Source organism: Lepisma saccharinum, chromosome 5 (assembly GCF_977018435.1).
Source record: "Lepisma saccharinum chromosome 5, izLepSacc3.1, whole genome shotgun sequence".
In the NCBI taxonomy this organism is placed as follows: Eukaryota; Metazoa; Arthropoda; class Insecta; order Zygentoma; family Lepismatidae; genus Lepisma; species Lepisma saccharinum.
This window is the reverse complement of record NC_139233.1, coordinates 76,489,066-76,514,927: the sequence shown is the minus strand read 5'-3', so window position 1 is coordinate 76,514,927 and position 25,862 is coordinate 76,489,066. Positions and strand designations below refer to the sequence as shown.

The window sequence follows — 25,862 nt, the reverse complement described above, 5'->3', positions numbered from 1 at the left end:
CAGTCCGAAATGACAAAATTATGTATTTAAGAGAAATGTTGTTGATAGAAAGATATAACTAATTTTAAAACAAGAAACCCTCTATTGTTATAATAAATTAATTGATTTTGTTATTTACGTCGCATTTCTGCCATTTCTGGCTAATCGCGAAGATGAGGATGAATGGTAATAAGATGAAGTTAATGAAGGGACAATCGCGAGCACAAATGGACAAGACACAACACAAGTAGCATAGAGGATTACACTGACTGCGAGTCCAGACGCCAGGGTCTCGTTAGTCTGCAACAATCCACCTCAGGATTTACTTGGAAGTGAAGTTCACATTTGAGTAGTCGTAGCTTCGTCGCCTTGTCATCAAGGTGGTTCAGATATCACTTTAAATTGTAGGTCCAATACCGATTAGCCTATCTGTGCATAAAGTGGATTTAAAAAAACAACTCAACTTAAAAATCCACTCATTACAACTTTCTTTATAATCAAAATATATCATGATAATATTATTTTTATGCTTCAAAAGCAAAACAAAAAATGTAGCCGCAATTTGCAGCTTGCAACCGTCAAGTTTCCACCACCAGAGATAATCTAATTGGACAAAATAACCGTGAATCCCTTCTGTACTCTCCAGAAAGAAAGAAAATGAAACTCTGAAACCCACTCAAGAAGGACCTTGAAGACAAAAAAACAAGTGTTTGAAAAGACAAAGAGAACTTCTTTATTGTGAAAGAAGAGAGGGAATAAAGAGTGGACATGCCAAACACAAGAACTGAAGTTGCTGCGTCATCAACATGGCTGCCTCTCCCGCCGTTCCTATTGGATGGTTCTCTTCTGAATTCCCAACTCATGGAAGCCATCTTCACTTGACTTGGGAAGAAAGAAATAAAGAATTTCGAAAACAAAACGCACCAAAAAGATCCTATGAATGGCAACCCTTTATTTACTGAATGGTAACGTTTGTAGAGGCGTGGTGAAATTTAATAAGGTGATTAACAGCTCCCAATGTCTCCGATGGGGCTGAACAGAGGTTTTTCTGCGACCATCTTAATTCCTCAACGATGGAATATTCAGCCGCCAATGCAGTGAACATCTCTCCTTTGCGAAAATTTTGCACACCCTTCAAGAGCAACAGGAGGATTCTGCCTAGCAGAAACAAACTACGAAACAAGGGGTAACACAATAGCCTATTGCCTGCATCATTCCTTTTTCTTTGACTCCATCATTTATTTCCCTTTTCTTTCTAAGGATAATGCTAAAATATTTTTTTAAAAGGAGCTAAAGAGATAGGATTGGAAGTTTGCAGAAATGAAAACTAAATATACGCTTACAGGCCGAAACCAAGGGTTAGGTATAAACTGCTGCATCAAGCGTTTTTTGCTTGACCGCCAAATAGTTCGCACGGACGACGCTAGATAGCGTTAGGAATTGACAGCTCTTCGATCACCATGACGTCACGAGCGAATTTCGCTCGAACAGGCAAAACGATCAGTATACGGTCGAAACCCAGTAGTTCACGTGTAACCGTAATTTTTCTGTAGTACTTCAAACATGGATCGTGAAGTGAAAGACACAGTAAAAATTGAAACTGAAGTCAACATAGTCATCATTTTCATGTTAAAATGTAATTCAGTCCATCTTTACAACACATAGCAATGTATGAAAGTGAATAGATGATTATGGGCTGAAACTACCAGGACGGATTTTGACGCATAGGATATATCTGTACGATTATTGTCCCATTAAAAAGATATTTGACAATCTATATATTCGAGCGAATTACGCTCGAGCGTGGGAGATTCGATCGAGTATTTTCGAGCGAAAGTGGTCCAATGCAATACTCTAGTTAGGTAATCATCCAAATTTAATTACTGATAACAACTCGTTTGAACCAGTTTCCAAATTCAAGTACTAAGGAGTAATACTAACAAATGAAAATGATATTAAAGGGGAAATAAAAAGCAGACTTAATTCAGGAAACGCTTGTTACTTTTCTCTTCGTAATCTATTATCTTCTTGTATAATATCTAAGAAAATAAAAGTTAAAATATGCAAAACAATAATTATGTATCTAGTATTGTATGGATGTGAAACTTGGTCCATTATATTAAAAGAGGAATATAAATTAAGAGTATTTGAAAATAAAATCCTTAGAAAAATATTTGTGCCTAAAAGAGATGAGGAGACAGGTGAGTGGAGAAGGTTACGTAATTTAGATCTGCATAGTATGTATTCATGTCCAGATATTATTAGAATAATTAAATCAAGAAGACTTGTGTGCCATGTGGCACGAATGGGAGATGAAAGAAGAGTTTATAGAATCCTTGTTGGGAAAACTGATAATGAGAGACCTGTAGGAAGACCAACACGAAGATGAAGGGATAACGTTGAGATGGACCTAAAGGATCCATCGGTAAGGATGGAAAAGATTGGATTGATCTTGCCCAAGATAGGGACAGATGGAAGGCTTGTGTTGCTGCAGTTCAGGCTTAATAAGGTTAGTGAGTTAGTTAATTCGTAAGAATCAAAACACAGAAATGTTATTTAGTAGTCTTAATACTTATAATTTATTTGTTACATCACGAAACGGTCGTGTGTGTTTTGAAGCAATGTATTTTTAGAGCATCACACAAAATAGCAGCTGAAAAAGTATCCATTGATGCATTTCTCTGTGTATTTTGATGCAGTAAAAGTGTCTCATTAGCAATTAATGTACTAATGTGTTGGTGGAGTCAACATATTTGGTTTTGTCTGCAAAAATGTTTGGGTGGACGAAATATTTTCAGATTGGCTCTGCCTTGTCATGACTACGAAGATCTTCTCCGTTTCCTTTCCTTTTCATCTCTCTCTCTCTCTCTCTCTCTCTCTCTCTCTATATCTTCTTTCAATTTTCTCCGTTATTCTGTTTATTCGTTTCTTCTTTTTCTTGTATTTCCATTTCTTTCTGGTTTTTCTTTCACCTCTATCTTTTTCGTCCGTTGTCTTTCTTTCGTTTCATTTGTTTCTTTCTTTTAATTTGTTTCTCTCTTTAAATTTGTTTCTCTCTTTATATTTGTTTCTCTCTTTAAATTTGTTTCTCTCTTTTCACTTGTTTCTCTCTTTTCAATTGTTTCCCTCTTTTCATTTGTCTCTCTCCTATCGTTTGTTTCTCTCTATTCATTTGTTTCTCTCTATTCATTTGTTTCTCTCTATTTATTCCTTTATTCTTTCTCTCTGTTTCTACATTTTCTCTTCCTTTCTTTTTCCTCCCTCTTCATCTCTCCTTGTTCTTTTTTTTATCTTTCTTTCTCTTACTTTACTTGTCTCTTTCTCTCTTCTTCATTTCTTCTCTCTACATAGAAAGTTTACTGAAGAAATGGTCTAATGCAGCGATTCTCAAACATTTTTTCATTGTACCCTTTAGTCGTTAACTAAACGCCTAATGTACTTCCACCTTAGGTTTAGTTGGCTTTGGCGATTTTTTGGCTGCCTGATTGGTTTTGATCTGTTGGAGGCGTGCATCTGCAATAGAGCAAAATGGCATTCGGGCTGTATGTGGTAAGATGGTAAACAAATAAACATTAGAATCCAAAGTTTATTATTATATTGGGTGTTCCTATGTTTAAATCTTTATGATTAGTTACAAAAATAAAAATGTGAGACACATATATGCTAAGGAGTATATTAAAAACTTTAATTTTCAGATATTTTTCCCAGAGTTATTGAAAATAAAAGTAAAGAACAAACACAAGTTTGTGAACTAACTGTCGGTGACAATTTTAAAGTTTTTATTGTACATCCTCAGGGTTTCTAGTGAGAAGAATGTGCCTTCATAGCCTGACACGATTTCCTGATGTCTGGTTGTGCACTTGAATCTTTCAAGTGAAGATTCGACTCCAAATTCGACAAATCGTGTGAGTATTCTCGACATTTCTCTTCCCCCCTCAAGTCGTTCATGTTCCCCTGGGGTTACGCGTACAACAGTTTGAGAACCACTGGTCTACGGTATCAATTTCCGCTAAAATCTAAATACCACAAAATATTTATTATGACAGTTTCTGAAGCATTGACGGCTATTATCCAGTTAACTTAATTCATGTAAATTAACGAGTTATAAAAAATAGATTTGAGATGCACACAAGTGCGATTTGTAATCAGTATGTATGGTCTCCCCGATGGCGCGGTAGTAGCGTCATCGCCTTGTAATCAAGGGGTCCCGGGTTCGATAACCGGTGGAGGCACATAGTGGTTCGGATCCCACTTTAAACTGTAGGTCCAGTCCCGATTAGACTTTCTGTGCATAAAGTGAACTTAAAACACAAACTCAATCAGTATCTATCCTTATGAATGATAATATATTCAATTTAAATTTGATTTTTTTCTTATGTCTCAATGTTTCTCAATGTATACGTTACAAGAATGAATCTGTTTAATATTGCAAGCGATTAGGGCCGACATATTGTCATTCTAGTACAGAGAGGTGACGACATGAACGCGAATGTGCTTACAAAAAAAGCGATTGGCAGGCAGACTTAAATTTTGACGTAACTTCTAACAATGTATCATTTTGCTCTCTATCTACCTATCATTCTCTCTCTCTCTTAATTCATGTAAATTAACGAGTTATAAAAAATAGGTTTGAGATGCACACAAGTGCGATTTGTAATCAGTATGTATGGTCTCCCCGATGGCGCGGTAGTAGCGTCATCGCCTTGTAATCAAGGGGTCCCGGGTTCGATAACCGGTGGAGGCACATAGTGGTTCGGATCCCACTTTAAACTGTAGGTCCAGTCCCGATTAGACTTTCTGTGCATAAAGTGAACTTAAAACACAAACTCAATCAGTATCTATCCTTATGAATGATAATATATTCAATTTAAATTTGATTTTTTTCTTATGTCTCAATGTTTCTCAATGTATACGTTACAAGAATGAATCTGTTTAATATTGCAAGCGGTTAGGGCCGACATATTGTCATTCTAGTACAGAGAGTGACGACATGAACGCGAATGTGCTTACAAAAAAAAGCGATTGGCAGGCAGGCTTAAATTTTGACGTAACTTCTAACAATGTATCATTTTGCTCTCTATCTACCTATCATTCTCTCTCTCTCTCTCTCTCTCTCTCTCTCTCTCTCTCTCTCTCTCTCTCACTCTGTCATTCCTATTTTCTATGTGTATCTCCTTCTAACTTCATTTCTAGTATTTCTAATAGAGGTGTCCAAATACTGGATATCGGATAATTTGTGATAGCTATACGGATTATCCGGATATCCTAATTGTCCAAATATCATATAGGCCTATCCGGATATTTGTATTATCTGAAATGTTCGATGTATGCATTATCCTGAAAGTTTTATCGTTTGTCCGTTTTATGAGCTATTGACATTATTTTATATCAAATCTGTACTAACGGGATATCCTAATTGCCCAGATTATACGGATATCCGGTATTCGCATTATCCGGATATTCAGAGTATCCGGGTGTCCGAATTCTCCGGATATTCAGATATCCGGATTATCCGTTGCATATCGGATAATTTGAAATCCGGATATCGGTTATCCAGCTTTTGTGTCCATCTCCAGTTCATAGATGACGAGACCAACACGACTTTGTACTTTGTTTCTTAGCCGTTGCGCTAACAACTCAGCTACATAGATCGACTATTGACTCATAGTCCTAAATATCTCAGCGTGGTTAGTAAATCGCCCTGCGACGCTAGGAGTCCCGGGTTCGAATCCCACCTTCGCGATTAGACAAAAGTGGCAGAAAAAAGCGAAGTAAAATAAGCGAAATGGATAAAGAATGAATATGTCAGCAGACCACCCAGACTACACAGTGCTCAAATATAACACTTCCAACGGCAAGCTTGCTTCTTGAGCAATAACCAGATACAAGCGAGAGATTGTATTGCCGGAGCTCTTTTGTCCATTAATCTTCTCCTTGAAATTGCATTCTGCTGGGACGCAACAATGCCGATGGTCAGCCAGCGTGACACTTTGGAATCGACTCCGAGGCTAATTAGCTTTCGTTTTGATTAACATCAGAGTGCTTTGTCATTGGAAAGTAAATCCGTCCTCGGCAGCCGCCAAATCAACCAGCGAGTCCATCCACTCTGGAAGGATGCGCCGGGACAAAGGGAGGCCAGCGTCTTCTGCCAGTCAGTTGACGGCCTGTGGAAAGGTTCCAGAATCTTCCAGAACTCCAGCTCCCCCCCCCCTCCCCTGCTCGACTTTTCGTAATCTGTGCTTTCGACACTCCAATGCAGAGTATTGGGCATTCAGGCACGTATCTAGAAATGTATTTCGGGGAAACCAAGTGTCCCATAATAATAATAATAATAATAATTATTATTATTATTATTAATTACAATATTCCAATTAATTAAGATTATATTTTTTACATGAATAGGTAATCAAATATGGAATATCAAAGCGGTTTCTCGAATGGAGAGAAACATTTGAAAAAAATCGATCTTACGGCTGCCAAATGTTCAGTCGAACCTTAACTCTGGACAATTCAGAAGCCGTGAGTGAATTCAGCTCCAGCAAAAGGAGAGAAAGACATTTTTAGGGTGAGTGAGATGTTTCAATATCATTTTATTCAGTAATTTGTATTGTCATTACGTATTTACATTTGATTAGACTTTAGTTGTATGGCTGAATATTTTTTTATCGATTTACATTGAGATTTCATATTTAAATTGATTGATTCGTTGATTTGCTTTATTTTACTTCGCTTTTGTGCCACTTTTGACTAATTTGCGAAGATGGGGGTTGAGTGATGAAATGATGAAATTGATGAATGGACACTCACAAACACCCATGCTAGGTCCTGATTCGAACCCGGGACCCCTGGCGTCATGGCGCGATGTACTAACCACTCCGCCAGGGGGTGGCGGCCTTTAAAATTTAAAGAACGGCTGGGGAGGGGAACCCACGGCGCATGCTATCTCGGCCAGGGCCTCGCGATACCAAGGACGTATTTATGGGGGTCCATGAGATCCGGACCCCGCTCAGAAAGACTTACTAAGTTCATGCAAGATTTATTGCTACTTATAATAATATGCATACAATATTACCAGCAACTTCACTTTTAGTCAACTGGATCTAACATCCTCTTTTGATATTCAATAAATATTCATTTCTATATTAATTTGACATTAATTTCCTTTCCACGGCATTTTTCCTTTCTTTTTACAAATCTGGCCGACCTTGACTATACGTAAGTTAGATAATGAATACGTGCTGTTATATCGTTATGCTGATTTTTATCTATTCATGTACTAAAAATATAATAATTATTTTGAATATTTTAATTAATGTCATTTTAATTCAATGTAATTATAATTATCTTAATTTAAACATTATTATTATTATTATTTTGAGACCCTTAGTTTATACCCCCTCCCCGAAATTTATTTCTAAGTATGTGCCTGGTTGCTACGCCAATTACTCTTCCAAGATGAAGCTTACGCATTTTTCCGAAAATTATTTCGAAATTCAATACATCCCCCCCAAAATCTTGTATTGTTACATTTTTATCTTAAAGGTTCCGCAAACCTACCAGCTTTCACCTTGCGTATGTCTTTGTACGGAGGTATTAACTTTAGGATACAGTAAGAGATAATTTTTCAACCCACATTCCCCAGATATACCTGTAGACTTGTTACTATATTTCACATTAGTTTCTCATTATTTACATATTCCCAGCTTTTGCATGTCACTTCTAATCACTAGTTGAACATGAAGCACAGGTAACATTACAAGTAGCTTGTAATACTCTCATTCTCATTTGCATTTTCTACATTACATAAAATACAAAATTGTTTACTATAATAAGGAACAAGAGGGAAGAAAGCAATATTAAAAATGAATTGATTCTGAATCTCATCAATAACAAAGAAGATCGAAGTCTTCACAGCAGTGACATCTCTATTTTATTCTCTCCTCTTTGAATTTACGCTTTTCTATTAATCAGTGAATATTTTATTTGCACATTATAAATAAATGCTTTGCTAGAATTGGGGCACGTCTATGACTTCAGATTGCGTTTCCAACATACGAAAAAATTAGGGAAATTTAGTTTCCTCCAGTTTGAACGTTTCGTCACAACAGGCGACGCCCCTGTTGCTGTTGTATCTGAAGGACGTGAAGCAAAAAAAAAACTTGTGTGCTGTATAATGGGAAGGTAAAGACTTCCACATCTATTTCTCCACTTCATGAACTTCATCGAGGAGTAGCTGACCAAACCTTGACGTCACTACTCGCATCAACCTTCCCAGTAAGAGAAGTATATGGCTCTTCTGTTCATTGTGTTCCCGTTTCGCGCATGCGTAGCTCGATAAAATGACCTGGCGCTGCTTCTCCATTATATTCTCCAAAATATAAAACGCACTGGCCGTCTGGCAGTTGACATGGAGTCTCCCCACATCCGTTACACGTGATGCTGCCCCATGCGGAACTTCATGTAGAGAAACACATCGGGTAGTGGTAATATTGCCATGTGGCAACACTGTTCAGATATGGCGTTCGTCAACTGTCAGCGCAGTGTCCGAATCTGCAAACGCGCCGTTACGTTCTTACATAACTTTCTGCTTTTGTATAGAATAATTTAATATTTTATTAATGAGGGTTCTGTCCTTGTGTTGATGGTGTGAAAACGGTTTTGAAATAAAATTTTGTGGTTGCGTTGTGCTATTGTAATTTGTTACCAGCGCGTGATTATCTTAAACAACTCGTTAACTTCTGTTAAGTTTCAAACAAGTAACCTTACTTTTTGACCAACCCTCGTACCAGACTTCCTTTACGAAACGAAAGAGGATGTACTGCAGCGAAAATAGCGCCACTGTCAAGATCACGGAGGAGGTTTAAAGCACAAAGATCCATCCTATTTCCTCTTAACAGTTTGGAGACGAATCCATCACAGTCGCCTATTGTTTCTGCCTTCTTTGGAAGAGAGTTTTCGGAAGTTGGCAGAGTGTTGCAGTCTTCGGCTGTTCTTGGCTCTTTTCTGTTTGACTTGGTGAGTTAATTTATCGTGAAGTGGATCTCTTGGGGGAAGTCCTTTCAGCGTTACAATCGCCGTTTTGTTCGTCCCAGCCAAGATTGTAGTTTGGAGTGCTCGCGAAGACTTCGGAGCCATCGACTTTCGGGCCGCTGAAGCATGCAAGGTGCCGGGCGAGGCCACGTTTGGGGAGGAGCCTAAAAGGCAAGCCGGTATTTTAGAGCGCTTCAACCGTTCTTCTGGCGTGTTCTAAACTTTAGATGTTTTTTTTAGGTTTCCTTCATAATGTTCTGGTCCAAGTTTCTTGGACCGTTGAAGTCGCTAGTTCGGGTCAGCTTTAGATGCCAACTAGTTCCCTCGGTGTTCATCTTCTTTCTTATTCCTCTGTTTCACTATTTAGTTCTCTCTTGCTATCTTTCTTCTTTGTTTTTCCTGATTCTCTTTCTATTCTTCTCTATATATATATCTTTCTTATCTCCCTACGTTTCTCCCTTTCATCCTTTCCCTTTTCTTTATTATTCTTCTCACTCTCTAATTCCTGTGTTTCACTATTTACTCTATTCACTCTTTTGCTCTTTCACGTGTTTTTTCCTATTTCATCTTAATTTCTATCTTTCTTCCTGATCTTCTAGGTTTTTATCTGTTTCTGGTTTTCCATCCTTTCTTCATAAATGTCTCTCTTTCATTCTCTGTTTCACTCTTTCTTTATTATTCCTCTGTTTCACTATTTGATTCTCTCATTCATCTCTTTTTCTTACATATCTTTCTATCTTCACGACTTTCAAAGTTACTGTTTCTTTTTTATTTTTCTGTATCTCTATTTACTTTGTTTACTGTTTCTTTTTCATTCCTTTATTTCACCGTCTTGCTCTTGCTGTCATTCCTCTCTTGTTCTTCTTGTTCCTCTTTCTATCCATCTTCCTGACTCGGTTTATCTTTCTATGTTTCTTATTTTCGCATGTCTCTTTTTCATTCCTTCTCTTTTCTTCTTCCTCTGTTTGTGTCGTTTTTTATTTACTCAGGGAACGTCTTAGGGTTGGAGGGTAGCTACAGCTCCGGCCATTTCACCTGAAAATGGAGCTGCCTTTGGGGGAAAATGCTTTGAAATGTCCCACGGAATGGAGAAATGAATTTCAAATATTATAAAAATATTTTTTGAAAGAAAATAACAAACTACCTGATAAAACTTGGCCTAGAAGTTATAGCTCTAATTGTATATATTCTCACGAGTATTGTTAACGAGAGAAAAATGAGATAAGTAAATGCTTTTATGGCACCCGATTGAATTAATTGAAGGAAATAGCATCCCCGAGAACGGTGGTGAAGCGCTTCCCTAGTGTCCGCAGACGGTGTGGTTCTAGAAGGGGTAAGAAGGGTTAGATCCACAATGCAATAGATCTGCACATTTAATGCATCAAATTGGCACAGTTAAACGTGCATTTTTAAACTCCGTCTCAGCTAACTGTGGAGCAGGCAAACGAAAACAAATCTCTGCGCAAGTAGTGACGCGAGACGGCTCCACCAATGAACACGTGAGAGGAATGGGATTGCGTGGAGGTGGAGAGGAACGACTGCAGTTACCAGCCTTCCCATCAGCATATACTGCTTCGCTCTGGCCAATAGGTTTCCCTCGCTTCTCTGACACTATGCGCGGCTGTGCTCCACAGTTAGCTGGGACAGGCTATAGTTTCTTCGAAATGACCGTGTTTGATCTCGTTTAAGATGCACTTTTATGGCCGCGTGCACCAACGCCGATTATTTCGAAGTTCAGATAAACGAGATCAATTTTAATCCACTCTAAATGAACTTGGTTTAAAGATTTGCATTGCACCAACGAAAAACGACGTTCACGAGATTCCGTTCAAATGATCCGAGATTAATTTGTAAGGCTATACCTGATTGGTTGGCTAAAACAAATGACAATCAAGAACCCCACAGAGTAGTGTGATGTGTTAAAGTATCAACGTGTAGGAGAAGAAAGTAATTCGGGCCGCAAACTTATCTGAATTTGAGAAATGTACTGGTCAACCTTGTCGACGAGTACAAGAATGTAGTAGGGTGTAAAGAAATAATAATCTTAAAAAAGAACTGGCGAGAGAACAGCGTACGCTCATATGGTATGGTACGCTCGCCCGCTCAATAAAGATATTTTATTAGGCTATTATTATTATTACTGTATTGTGGTAAGTATTTGAATTTTTCATTTCTTAATTCTTATATATTTATATTGTCGTGTCGTGTAAATAGCCAGTAACATGTATTTTCGTAAATTTATACAATCATATTTCCTCTGTTGTAATTTACCTTGCACATGCATATGTTTTGTGTTCTGGGATAGAAAGTACAGTATTTAGAAACATTTCGACTTTGTGCCACAGAAGCACAAATTATTATTATTATTTTGGCAGTTTTTAGTTTACTTTACACATTTCTCGAATTATCAGCATTGTACATCCAACATCTCTAGCGTTTGCACGCCCTCGATATCACTTTCCGCTCTTTTTATATTCAAAAACAACTGCCTGCAGTCGAAGCGTCAGTATCGTGAACCAGGATCAGACACCAAAACGGTGGCGAATGGCCGATCAGAAGATAAACTCGTTTTGATGTTCCTAGATCGCGATCAAGTGTTGAACCGTCTTCGTGCAATAGAATTTTCCAATGATCCTTTCCCGATCCGAGTTTAACATTTGATCTTCGTTCGTGCACACGGCCATTAGTGCATCACACGGAACAGCAGGTGCTAAAAGTACCGTTTGATGCATTTCTGTGTGCATTTTGATGCACCAAAAGTGTTGATGTATTATTGGATTCAACATTTGGGTCAATTGAGACATTGCAGGTTTTGTGTATAAGGTCTGAGGCTTAAAAAAAATACAGCTGCGGGCCAACAGCATGACAAGGCCCCACGCCACTGTACTCACCTAGCCTTTTGGAGATCTCAGAATTGTGCATCTTGGGGTTCTCCTGAGCAATCTTCCGCCTCTGTAGCCGGGACCACACCATGAAGGCGTTCATGGGCCTCTTGATGTGGTCGTCCTGGCACTTCTTGCTGGCCGCCGAGGACCCTCCGTTGCCGTTGCCCACTCCCAGAGGGCCCCCGGAGGACACGGGCACGGGGCCCGAACCCAGGCCGGCGGCCATTCGACTCAGGCCATCGCTGGCGCCGAATCCATCGCACATCGCACCGGCCGCCCTGGAAGACAGAGAAATGACGTGTCAATGTTGTGTTTGAATATACGAGGTGCATTCAAATTCTAAGGTCTCCTATATATATATTTTTTTCAAGAATCGGATCAGGTTCAGAAATATGTAATAAATTACAACTTACAACTTACCGCAAATTTTCAATATTATACCATTAAAATTTAACACAACGTAACAATTATCTTTCGTCAGGGCAGGCGCATACATGTCGTTACCTTTCTAAATAAATAAATGAATGATTTTTTTTTTATTTAAGTCCAGGACAGACCAAACTATAAATTCAGGCGCCAGCCCTTATTCTCAGGAGCCAGCTTTATTTTCCAAATACAAGCTAACAAAGCCATTATTCCAACTAAATACAAGATTGGATTAAAAGTAATTAATTCTTGAACCGGAGTGGACTTCCTAAACAAGGCTCAACTGGTAAAAAAATGAATACCTAAGCAATACATTCTATTATATGACTGACTTTACCATATCGCTGCAATTTTAATATTTGGCTAGCAACATTGGGAAAATTTATAATGTTCATTATCCTGATTTAATTGTACACATGATACAAGAAACACACTAACATTGAAACAACACATACTGTACTGAACATGTTTTTAAAAAAGGGTAATGGAAATTCCCGTAAGCGAACTCGAAAGGTTAAAAAAAAAAAAAGTTAATTAAAAAATTCAGGCGCCCAGTGAAACTTTTCAGCCGACATTGCGACCGGGTTCCCTGTATTTTTCTACCCCCTGGATAGGATAAATGGGACTGGATCTTCAATTTAAAATGGGATCCGAATTACTGTGCTATGTGCTTCCACCGGGTATCGAACCCAGGACCTCTTTATTACAAGGTGACGATATCGTCACCTCTCTGTGCTGTGGCTAGAATAAGAAGCAAACATTTCGTCGGTAATTTATTGGAATATTAAAGACACACACACACATTAATTCATGTCATGGGTTCGAATCCCAACCTAGGAATCGGAATTCTTAGTGTTACTCGTCTGGTCCCCCACACTTTCAATCTGGAGCTAAACGGTGGATAAAGTCCAGTGTTTTCGTCAACGAAACGGTAAAGCAGTCCATCATCGTCGAGACAGGAATGTCGCAGATAAAAGTCAAATTTTCTCTTCTCTCGAGCATCCTTTATTTCAACTTCTTCTCCTTTTAAACATCCAATTAATTTCGACAAGTAAGGATCACTCTGTTGTTCTCCTTTCCACATTTCTTTATCGTTAAGATCTACGGGCGGCGAAGTTTCTGTCTGTCCGTCCGTCTGTCTTCCTTTTACAGTGTTGCCAGCTGCATCTGTAAACATCGCTTCCGTTTTCCTTTTCTGTTTCCGGTCGAATTTCTGACACACTTTGCCTTCGACTTTAGGAATATCATGATGTTCCATTATCGTCCCATCAGGCATCTCTAATCTGAAATATCCTTCAGGCTTGATGTCCTCTATCGGATAATTCTCTTCTGCATCCGAAGATCCAATGTAATTCTCCCTCTCAGAGAATCCTGCTTCGATCCTCGACAGGTAGTCAACCGCTGTGTTATTCCTACCGGCAATGTATTTTACTGTAACTGGAAACCTGGTCACCCTGTTTATCATTCTGTTTATGTGGCTCGGAATATGAGAAGATTTCAAGATGTCCACGAGCGCAGAATGGTCAGTGTAAGCTATCACTTCCGGTGCTTGCAGAAAGTAATATTCAAATTTCTCCAGACCCATGGTCAACGCAAATAACTCTTTCGCTGTGACAGAATAAGAACGCTGAGTTTCAGACAGCTTCTTACTCCCAAATGCAACAGTCTGCAATTTTCTGGTTTTATCGTCCTCCTGAGCGACGATATAGCCAAGCGCTATGTCAGAGCAGTCTACAAACAAGTGAAACGGTTTCGAAACGTCAGGAATCTTGAGATCAGGACTATTTACAATTGCATTCTTTATTTTCTGCAAACTCTCTTCTTGTTCTTTTCCCCAAGAAAATTTCCTATTTCCTTGTAACAAGTCCGTGATCGGTTTGGATATCTTTGCTTGGTCCTTTATGAAATCTGACAGAAAATTTAAGAAACCTCCTAGTCTCCTAACTTGCTTGATATTTCTGGGACGCTGCAATTGCTCTGCTTGTTTCCTCTTACTTTCCGCACAAGATATGGTATTTTCTGAAATTGTAAACCCAAGAAAATCAATTTTCTTTCTGAAGAGACGTGACTTTCGATAACTAATCGTCAGTCCTTTGTCTTTCATCTTTCCCAGGACAGAATCCAACACTCTTAGTTGTTCTTCCTCGGTAGAGTTTGCAATCACTACGTCATCATAATAACATATTGCATCAGTTTGATAATGCTCTCCTAGTGTCTTCTGCATCAGTTCCGCAAGGTGAAAAGGTCCACTACGACAGCCATAAAATAACCTTTTGTATCTAAACGTTCCCATTTCTGTCAAGAAACCTGCATATTTTCTTGTATCTTCAGAAATCTGCATATTTGCAAATGCAAACGGAATATCAAGAACTGTAAATATAGTTCCCCCAGAAAGCTTACATATTGTCGACCTAATATCAGGTATTTCTCTACGTCTAGCCTCCAATCTCTTATTCAAGCCTTTGCTGTCGATGATCACTTTACATGTGTTATCTCTCTTCACATGAAGAATAGGCGGCGAAAGGTAATCTGTATCACCCCTTTCAATGATCCCGTCTTCAAGCATCTGCTCAATTGCCTGATTCATTAATTTCCTCTTTTGTTCAGAAAGTGGCCTAGGTTTCGCTCGGAACGGCTTCTCGTTATTCACATCCAAACGAACCTCGTAATCCTTTGCTAATCCCGGTTTATCTTGAAAAACATCAATATGCCTTCTCAGTATGGCAATCAATTTCGGCTTGTTTTCCTCTGAGATATCGGTACCCTCCATCAGCATGGCAATCCTTCTCTCTTCGTCAACCCCCTCCCCTTTGATGTCGCTGCTACGTGTCTCCGCTCCGCAAGCAGAAACGTTCTCTCGGACTCCTTCGACTCCATCCGAAGTCGAACCCAGTCCCCTAGAACCAACAGCATCAACGCTGTCACGTGTCGGCGGCGAATCAAAAGGCACGATTTTCGAAAGATCAGGCTCAATTGCCCACCCGTTACGATGAATCATGGGTATAAGTCCCAGCTTAGCCATTAATGTCCTTCCCATTAGCATTTCATGATTAGCATTAGATAACACAAATATCTGATCCCGAGCCTTGTGTCCGTGAAACTTAATATTCACGTAAGCACTCCCCAAAGATTCCACATTTCCTTCCGCAAGTATTACTTTAGTTCTGCAACCCTTCAATTTAACTCCATTTGTCTTCATTTTCTCGAAAACCTTCAAAGACACAAAGTTATTGGACGACGCAGTATCAATACATGCGTGTACTTCCACGTTAGCCACGTTGCATAAAACGATAGGTTCCCTTACGTCTTTTACATTTACATTGTGAGGTGAAAAATTTTCCTTCTGTGTAAAATTTGCAGTTTCCACGCCACGAACTTGACAAATTCGTGGCGACTCTACGAGTTTTTTGTTACTCCATTCCCACGTTCATTAATCTTGTTTTCCCTACGGTGATTTGAAGCTCTGCAACCTTTCTGTCCACAAGTGTAGCATAATTTATTTCTCTGGCAATTTTTCTTCGAAAAGCGGTTCTGTTTGTTTTCATCCCTCACCGCAAGCCGCGAGGGTGGAGGGCGTGAAACCACATGTTCAGCCCTCAGGCGCTCGACTTTCGGGCGGTCAAAACCAATGCTCACAGGGTCCAAGAAAATATCAGATTTCTTTCTCCCCCTCTCCTCTTCGCATTCCTGGTTAAATGACTTTCTTAGCGACAAGCTGCGAATTTCGTCTTCCGAAACGAAAGATTTGAATCTCTGCCTTTCCAAAAACTCCGCTTGTAGCTCTAGGGCGTACTCGCTCAATTCTCTCATAGAAGTGAATGTCTTGTTGTACAAATAATCCCTAAATACCGGATTGCAGTGCGACTTCACAAAGTCAATTCTCTCCTGCGCAGAAGCCGAATTCTTTATCCTACTAAAATGCCTGTCAACCTTGCGAACGTATTCCGCCAATCCCTCGTTAGCAAGTTGAAACCTTTGCGACAAAAATAACTCTGCTTCTCTCTGATAATCCAATCCATGAAAAGCCTGCAAGAATTTATGCCTGAATTGTGAAAAATCACCGAATGGTTCCGTGAACAAAAACCACTCCCTCGCTTCATTTCGTAACGAAAGAGGAATAAACTGCTTCAGAAGATCATCTTCAGAAATTTTCAGCGTTCTCGCGTAATCTTGAATCCTATCGAAAAAGCATCTTCCTTCCCTATATTTCCCTCAAATGTCGGAAGCGGCAAACGAATTTCCTCCATTGTCACTCTTGGAACGCACCTTTGTTCCTCAACAACAGAAAGTTCTAACGCGGTCGGGCTGGACCTACTCGAGTTACCAAGCGACATTCTTGTAACTTCCCCTTTTCTGTTTCGCAAGATCATCGGTTCGATCCTCGTCCGTTTCTCTCCTTAACTTTCAAAGCAAAAATCTTGTTCAATATCCTGCGACACGCCTTCAAATAAATAAGTTCAATCGCGGACAGAGTCCCCAAATAAATAAGTTCAATCCCGGACAGAGCCCACAAATAAATATGTTACTAGCCTGGCCCCCCACACTTTACCTCCGCACTCGAGGTTCGGTGCACTTCGTACTCGGCTCAGATTTGTCTAGGGGTATCTTTCTTTGTACGACAATGCACGTGGGTTGCTACAAGTCAACATAATTATATAATTAACTACAAGAGACAACGGATAACCTTTGCGAAACCTTTATGATCAGGGGGATAAATTACCTTGTCCAGCTTGTGTGAAATTAAAAACGGAAATTTTTGGTATTTTCTATAAGTTTAATTAACGTAAAATTTGAAGTATATACAAGTCGTTTCCGAACGTTCATTTCTCTAATTATTTATCGGGCCAAAACTCTAATTTTGATGTTGGAATCTCTATTGTTTGTACCTGGATGCTTTACATTTCATGAATTACATCTGAAGTACGCTTGTCACAAGGTAGACTCGCGTTACTCCAAGAAACGTCTTAACAGGCGCTAGGCCGCCCGACGTGTACATTTCTCAACCTTCACGGTGACAAGGCACTAGGCTGCCCGGCGCACCGTAATTACTTCAAAATAACATCCAGTACAAACTACCTTTTTACCTGTAAACTGGACACCAAGGCACTAGCTTGCCCGGCAATCCAATCTCTTACAGCATCCGTTTCGGGAGACCTGTCCTCCGGTCCTAGCTAACCGAAGCAAAAACAGCCTCTCCCTTCCAAGTCTCAGTTCCAACAGCCGACCTCCCCTACTCTCATCTGGGAGTTTATATACGTTTGGTTGGCGTCTGTTGCCAACCGCCCTTCTTTCAAAATTTTTAATCTTTAACAGCTAAACTGCCCGCCTTTCTTTTGAACGTTCGAAACACCAAGAAGAACAGAGAGCTACATGGTATTTATACATGGAATAGTACGAACCTAAAAATGCATAATAAATTGAGGTACACTAATAACACATATATATGTTTATACACGTAATTACCTAATTAATTAACATATTAATAAATATTTAAATAAGGAAAAAAAACACTGTTGCCCTGACACGGGGGCAGGGTAACATTAGTAAGCGTCTCTTCAAAAATTTCATCATATGATCACTCATCCTCATCTTTGCGATTACCTAATAGTTGCAGAAAAGCGACGTTATATATACACATTTGTATAGTACAGCATTGAGACATATGAGAAAAAATCAAATTTAAAATTGAACATTTTATTAGTAATTTATTCATAAAGATTGATACTTATTATAAATTGCATTTATGCGCACCCTATATATATGTTTGAAAACTGAAATTAAAAATTGCTTGACTATGTAATGACCATTAATACAGTAAAACCTCGTTAATCCGAACTAATGGGGGGATAAGTTGACCAGTTTAACGAAAGTCCGGATTAACTGAAATAACCTAAACGAACAATAGCAAATGCATTAAAATTCCGTTTATAGCAACAAAACACTTTTATTATGGTGTATTTAAAGGGCATGGGTCTAAATACACTATTACAGTACAGTACAAAGTCTCCGGGAAACAGAATTTCATCAGTGGTTGACTTCCTTTTCTTTGGGAAGTTCTCTTGTTGAACTTCTAGCCACATTTGAAACCTTGCTTTTTTTTTTTTTCATTTTTTTTTTTGCCTGGCCGGATTAAGCGACGTCCGGGTTATCGGGGTCCGAATTAACGAGGTTTTACCTGTATTTTTTTATGGTATATACTCTGTTCCAGTTAACGGTGGAGCAAGGCAGCGCATAGCGTCAGAGAAGGGAAGGAAATCGAGTTGGCTGAGCGAAACAGTAAACGCTGCAGCTGCAGACTAATAACTTCAGTCGCTGTCCCCCACTCCACGCAATGCCGTTCCCTTGCATGTTCATTGGTGGAGCCGTCTCCCGTCACTACTTGCGCAGAGACTTGTTTTCGCTCGGCTGCTCCATAGATAGATGGGACAGGGTAAAGTTGCATGGCAGCAAAAATTGACGTTTATTTCTCCAAACTGCTGTTTGGCGTCTTGTTCTTCTGACACAACAACAGCAAGCCTGCTAATGCAGCTTGATAAAACTAATTTATAATTATCAATCATATCGATTGGGAATGCTCTCACGTTCGCACAAAAGCATTCGTACACCCAATCTCTTCATCTCTCTACTTCCAATAAAATTTTCACGGTCGAGCTGTCACAGACTCTTCTTGACAATAATTTTGTAATTTAAGATATTCATTAACATTCGCATTCCTTCTCCTATCGATTGTTTTCTACCCATAAAACCCTCCTTAAATTCGCTTTGGATGCCGGTAAAGGGTGTTAAAGGAAGCAGTGTTGCCACCGGAAGGGAAATTTCTCTAGGTGCAAGGAAATTCCGATAAAAAAATTAGGCAAAAGAGAGAGATAAATTTCATGAAAAGTATCAAAATTGCTGAGAAATTTGAAGACATCCGGGTAACGTATTAAGTTGATTTCGGTGTGGGATACAGTTTCCTTCTTTAGGCGCTTAGGAACCAAAACAAAATTTAACATTCAGCTTGGGAACACAATTAACGCCGCAATTATAATCTACTTAAGTTAAAAAATAAACACATGTTTCAAATTCAGAAACATTTTGTGTGTAAAAAGTACTAAATAAGCACATATTTGGAAAAATCATATCATTTCAGTGAAAATATTGCAACATTTCGCGGCACCCCTCTAAGCCAGCCACGGCGCCCCAGAGACACTTTGACCATATCTAACTTTTATTGTAATAAGCCAGCAAATACGAACCTACTTTTTGTACAAAAAAAAATGTATTTCGAATAGACTCCTCTTTTTTTGTAGTGTTCAATTTGCTCTCCTAATCTTCATTATTGCCCCCTTATTTTGGTCCATTCAATAAGTCCTAAAATTTCTGAGAAAGAAAATGTTCAATAAGGCAGTGGACATATAGATACTCTATACTACAATCATTAGTCACAATAAGAACAAAAGTACATGTAGTTTTACAATCCTGATTTCATTATCTTTCAGATTGAAATTGTGTGAAAAGAGGGAAATTTTGCAACTAGAATTGGAAATTATGCTTGCTGGTTGTGGCAACACTGCAAGGAACCTGTTCCACGAAATTGTAACGTTGTAATAATTGGTCGGCTGAATATCGTATTTTATTCAGACATAAAGGACACTTCACGATGTGGAAAGGGGGTTGGTGCGTGTAGGCAAGTAGTGTTTATGGCCGTTACTTCGTCACTAATTGGCTAATATATTCGCATTTTCATTATTACGACCAATGTTACAATGTGATCTTAATACGCTTTCTTATTGTGCGACTGAGGCTTCTCGAAATTGGTGTAAATTATTGGCAATTTTTCTGCTGGAAGTCTGTCTAATGGGGTGTAAATGGGGAAGTAACGCCTTCACAAAATATTGAAATTACTTTATTATAAAATCGCACGAAGCTGAAACTCAATAGGCTTGGCACTGGAGAAACTGAGGTAAACCAGCTCATTTTGAAAGTTTGGATTAAAATACCACGGTCTGAAGTGGTGTAATCTGATATGACACTCCCTTTGGCGTTAGTCTAAAGTATGATTTACTTAGTGAAAGTCATTTATAAAACGATAATAACCGAGATACGGTTAGAGGCACGGTGGTCTGACTTTCAGGCCGTAGATCCGAAGTTCATCCCCGGTTGATTTCGGATGGGGAATATTTCCGGCATTGTCCCTGAATAAAGATGGTCTGCGGTTCACACAGTCTCTGATAAATGGGTGTCTAAAGGTAAAAGTGACGAGAGAGTGGTGCTGATCACATCACTTCCACAAATGGACGAGATTGTAAATGTGTGGGACCCTGCCTCTACATCTCCCCAAATGCCATCATGTTGCAATGTGCAGGGGCCATTATTATTATTATTATTATTATTATTATTATTATTATTATTATTAAAGATAAAGGTAAAGTTCCTCTTGCATATAGCACTGTGCTATGGATTCACATTTAGGGGATGTGGGGTGGGGCTCCACATTCTCGATCTCGTCCATTTTGGAGGTGATGTTATCATCATTACTCTCAGGCCGCCTTTACCCCCAAGGATTGCCCTCCGTTGGAATTGATTATTATTATTATTATTATTGTCAGAAATTGACCGTATAATCATATACTATCATGTAGTGTTTAGCAGATGGCAGCCAGTGACACAACGTGGCTGAAGTTCACGCATGTGAGCGTACAAGACGTGGCCAAAGGTCACGTCGAAAGTACGCGAGTCTGGTATATAAAAGTAGCACTAATTTTTTGGATTGCATATTTTGATAGCACTAATTTGGCACTATTTTTTAGAATATGTCTTATAATTTGTGCCATTATGGGTGGGGCTGTCTTCACGGATCTGCTAACCCCGCCCCTTGCCACTTTGTTCTCGGCTCATGGTGGAAATGTTCCTCGCTGAGACTTCTTCAACCCTCTGCACGTGTGTCAACTTGGTTAGGTCCATGATTAGGCCAGCTCTTCCTCTATAGTTATTAGTTATAGAGGATCTTATATAGAAGGAGATTATAATATAAATCGATTTATTATTTTAGTTTTATTGTTTGTTGGGTCTATAATGTTTTTAATTGTTTCTCCTAATATTATTAGAATTATTTTAGGATGAGATGGCTTAGGATTAGTTTCTTATTGTTTAGTGATTTATTATCAGAATGTTCGTTCTTATTCTGCGGGAATACTAACTGCCCTATCTAATCGAGTTGGGGATGTATTTATTTTATTATCTATTGCTTGAATATTAAATTATGGTAGCTGAAATTATATTTATTATTTATGATTAATTTCTGATTTTGATATAATCGGTCAAGCTGGCGATGCAGTGAGGAGGTTGGGGCGGTCGTCACGTCAGCTTGACCGATTGCAAGATTCGAATCTCCTTGTCTGTAAACTATCAATGTATTCATTTAACTTTACTGGGCGACGTATGAATTTCTTCTGAGGGTAGTGCCATGGCACGGCGGCTCTACCCTTTGAGCCGCCGCTGATGGCAGCAATATAGTAGTCATGTGAGGAGGAAGGAGTGTGTGGTGGCTTTGGAGAGCCACTTCATAGCTCACTGTTGGAGTCGGAGCAGGGAAGTAGAATGGGTAGCAATAACTTACTGGGTTTAAGCAGTGGCGGCGATTAGTTAGGGGTGAGGGGATGACAGTTGGCCCCCACTTTTTGTCACTTTTGCCCCCGCACGATGCTAATCCTTATCTAACAACGGAAAGTAAACTGTCCTTGCCCCCAGTTTTGCCACCTTGCCCCCAAGTTTTGGAACCCAATCGCCGCCACTGGGTTTAAGTGTTTGTTAAAATATGTTCTGAACACGGAGCCGGAATTGCTTATTAATGGTTATTGTTTTTGAAGTTAATTTATAATTATTGTTCTGGATTTCATGGGATTTATTGATATTTTGTTTGTGTTGCCTAACGTCCTTATGGCTGTTTGTTACACTAAACCTCAAAGTGTTTGAAAATAGTTGCTCAAGTTATTTTCCCGAGACCTATAAGGTAACCATTGAAAACTTCCACTGCAATAATTCGATGCTTGTCGTCGAGGTTAATCTGCTTAGGTTATGAACGGCTTGCACCAAATAGCAAGTAGTAAAATTCTTAAGAGTGATTTGTGACATTAAGGGGGTGTGAAGGTAGGGGTCCACACATTATCGATCTCGGCCATACTTAGGAGCACTAAATAAGTTTATTAAATGAACCATTAGGAATTAGGCTTACGAAGACACTAAATAAATTAAACAAGTCGGCCTATGGTGCGTTCATTTTGGCTCGGGATAGACTTAGTGGGTGACTGCAGAACGGCGAAGCATTCGCAGATGACGGTATTTTCGTCTCGTAACGTCCTGCTAATTTTTACGCACATTATCTTTAGCGTGCAGGCAATTAAATTTAGCTATATTGCGTAACTATTATAAACTTGTGTTATAAGAGTTGTTCAGAGTGGTGCCAACTGCATTCATACATACAGCTATATGTCACGTGTAGTGGCTAAGGCAGCCTGTAGCTCCTCCCCATGCTATTGCGTCGGGCTTCGTCGCGGTTCACCCGCAAAGATACAGCTCATCAACTCTAAGCAGATATGATCTCGTCCACAGCAACTGTATCTGAATCCAACTAAGAACCAACTATCACAACAACGATCACAGCACAATTAGATGAACTTCCGTCCCATCTCGGCAGATTAGAAATTCTTCGCCAGATGTCGCTGTTACTCCTACATCTGTCATGAACTATATTTTTAAAATATTCTGGAACTCATTGAAAGTGATCATGCTCCAGATTTTTTTTAAAATATATGTATCAATTCCAGAACTTCGAACACAGACCACCATTATGCAATAAAATTATGATCACGGTGACTAGGTAACATATAGCATTAAAACACTGAGGCCTACCGAACATATATATATATATATATAAAATAAAAGAAAAAGAATTAAGACTAGTTCAAGGCCTGGATTTTGATAACAAAAAATATCTGAGAAATGATCTATAAAATGGCCTAAAAATACCAATAAAATGACATAAAAAGTGACATTTTCCCCCTCTACTTCAGTGTATGACAATTAGTACGGCATAGTTCTTATATCCGTAACGTTAGAACTGAAATGTCAAGGTGTTTGTGAATGTTAAGTACAAAAATGTGTAAAAATCTTAACTTATTCAAAATTATTGCAGTAGGTAATGTCGAGCTGCATGTTGCTTTGCTCCTTCAATCACGTGGCGATATAATTTTTGTTTTCATTGTTACAGGCATCAAGGCAATAAATGTCAGTTACTGGCTAAAAATTAGTGTGCATGAAATGTAATGTAATTACATTACTTTTTCTTGCAATTACGTCAAAAAAGACCAGAAAGACAAGTAAAACGTCAAAAATGGCCGAAAAATGACGTAAAATTTAAAAAAAACTATAGAAACGTTGACGCAAAACTTAAAAAATTGAAAATATGACAAAAAATGCACAATAAAATTCACATTTTTATAATCGGAGGTTCATACTACTTAAGAGCAATGCATATTACATAAGGAAAAAAAAGATCACATCGTCATCAAAATCCGGGCTCTGGTTATAAATGAACGGGTGGATAATGAAGAAGAAATTGAAACTAGGACGTTGCGCTTAAGATTTCTATGACGGGACTCCATGTCACCCAATAAAATACCAGATGCGCGTGCAAATGCAGCCACAACTTAATTTTCGCAGCGTTCATCGTGAATAACCCTGTACATAACCGCTTGAGAGGAACATGTGTTGTTCAAGATTCCAACTGGCAAGTACAAGATCTACAAACTTCATCAACAGGTAAGTAGATACCAACCGAACGTGTTGCCCTTGTTACACTCCCCCCTTCCCCCCACACCTTGGCCCCTTCCACATATCAATTACCAGGCGCTCACTGAATACTTTAACAAGCAAGTCGTGAAAGGGGCGCAATAAATGTGGGAAAGACAAGCAATGAAACGGCCATTATGGCGGACCACGGCTAATTAATATGATTACTAGAGTTACAAGCCGGGAATTGGCCCCGCACGACGGCCGTGAGTTAGAAGTGGAGTGGACGTTGTATCAATATCGTATCAAGGTTCTCCCTGCCTTTTCTTTCGGGTTTAATATGGCCATTGTCTGAGAAGTGGTTGTCATGACCCGTGGAAGCAGGATGCGTGGTTGGAGTAAAAAACCAGTTTGTTTATGGCTGTGGAAATGGTTTTTGTCTTCATGTCTCCTCCCTCTTTCTTTCTCTAGGATTATTATTGTACCGCTTCCTACTTGTTTCTTACTCGTCTCTTTCAGCTACTAACTGCCAAGTCACGTTCTGTGACGTTTATAGATCGTCGTAGGGACATGCGTACAGTGGCGTAGGGACGTTTCCGATTTGGGGTACAAAACTCGCACACCTATATTCTGTCCCGTCATATTTATTTATTTATTTATTGAGAAAATTTCAAATACAGCAAAGGTGGCCATTTTACACTGAAATTGTCAACAATGAAAAAACAATAATTATAATTAGCATAAAAATAAAAAAAATAAAAAAATAAAAAAAATAATTAAGAGCAACAAAACAACATAAAAGTGAATAGCAAATGAGCAAAAAATAAGTAAAAGATGGCACTATGTGATATTAATTACAGGCATTTCTTCTGATGGAAGACCGAAAGGCAAACTCGGAGGAAAATATATCAATATTTGAGGGGAGATCATTATATTGTGCTGCAAGTCTGTAAAAGAGAGATCTTTTTTGAATTTCTAGTCTAGGTTTTTTTGTATAAAATAATCTTGTGTTGCGTGTTGTGTGCATAGGTACTCGAAAGTGGAATTCCTCAAGAAGTGTGTTGCAGCGGATTTTGCCATTCATAATTTTGTATAAATAACTGAAATCATTCTGCAAACGTCGCTGATAAGCAGTTTGTAAGTTTAGAAAAGACAAGAGATGCGGAGATGAAAAATTGCGTAATGAGGGAACCCTGTGACGGACTATAGCCAGGAAGAAGTGAAAGACTGAATCGATTCTGGAGAGGTGAGTGGGACATGCCATGGACCAGACGGGAGAGCAGTATTCTATTATTGGGGAGATGAATGATTTGAAGTACAAAGTGAGGGCTGAGATGTCACTAATTTCAGTGAAACGGTAGAGTAAACCTAAGAGACGCATGGCCTTTTTTCTGGTGCATAAAATATGTTCCTCAAATGTGAGCTTTTGGTCGAAAACAATGCCTAGGTCTTTGTGAGAGGATACTGCTTTGATGTTATTGCCAGAGATGGAGTAAGATAACTTTAACAGATTCTTTTGAGAGAGATAGTGAGTGTAGTACACTTGCAAGCGGGCGAAAACAAGTCACTGTGCAAGTAGTCACGCGAGAAAGCTCCACGAATGAACACGTGAGAGGGAATGGGATTGCGTGGAGGGGGAAAGCAACTGCAGTTACCAGCCTTCGCAGCAGCGTGTACTGCTTCGCTCTGCCCACTCGTTCTCCAGAGATAGCTGGGACAAAGTGTATATATGGTCGTAGCGGTAACGTCGTCGCCTTGTAATCAAGGCTT

General features: G+C 39.1%; 1 protein-coding gene across 1 annotated transcript in view; it reads right to left on the bottom strand.

Annotated features, from left to right (window-relative positions):
• The window catches only part of LOC145988404 (uncharacterized), a 96,822-nt gene that overhangs the window by 40,157 nt on the left and 30,803 nt on the right, over positions 1 to 25,862 (bottom strand). Inside the window, exon 2 of the mRNA XM_083123285.1 lies at positions 11,901 to 12,172. Within this exon, the coding sequence (XP_082979411.1) occupies positions 11,901 to 12,159 (259 nt within the window). The 5' untranslated portion in view covers positions 12,160 to 12,172. The remainder of the gene's footprint in view (positions 1 to 11,900; positions 12,173 to 25,862) is intronic.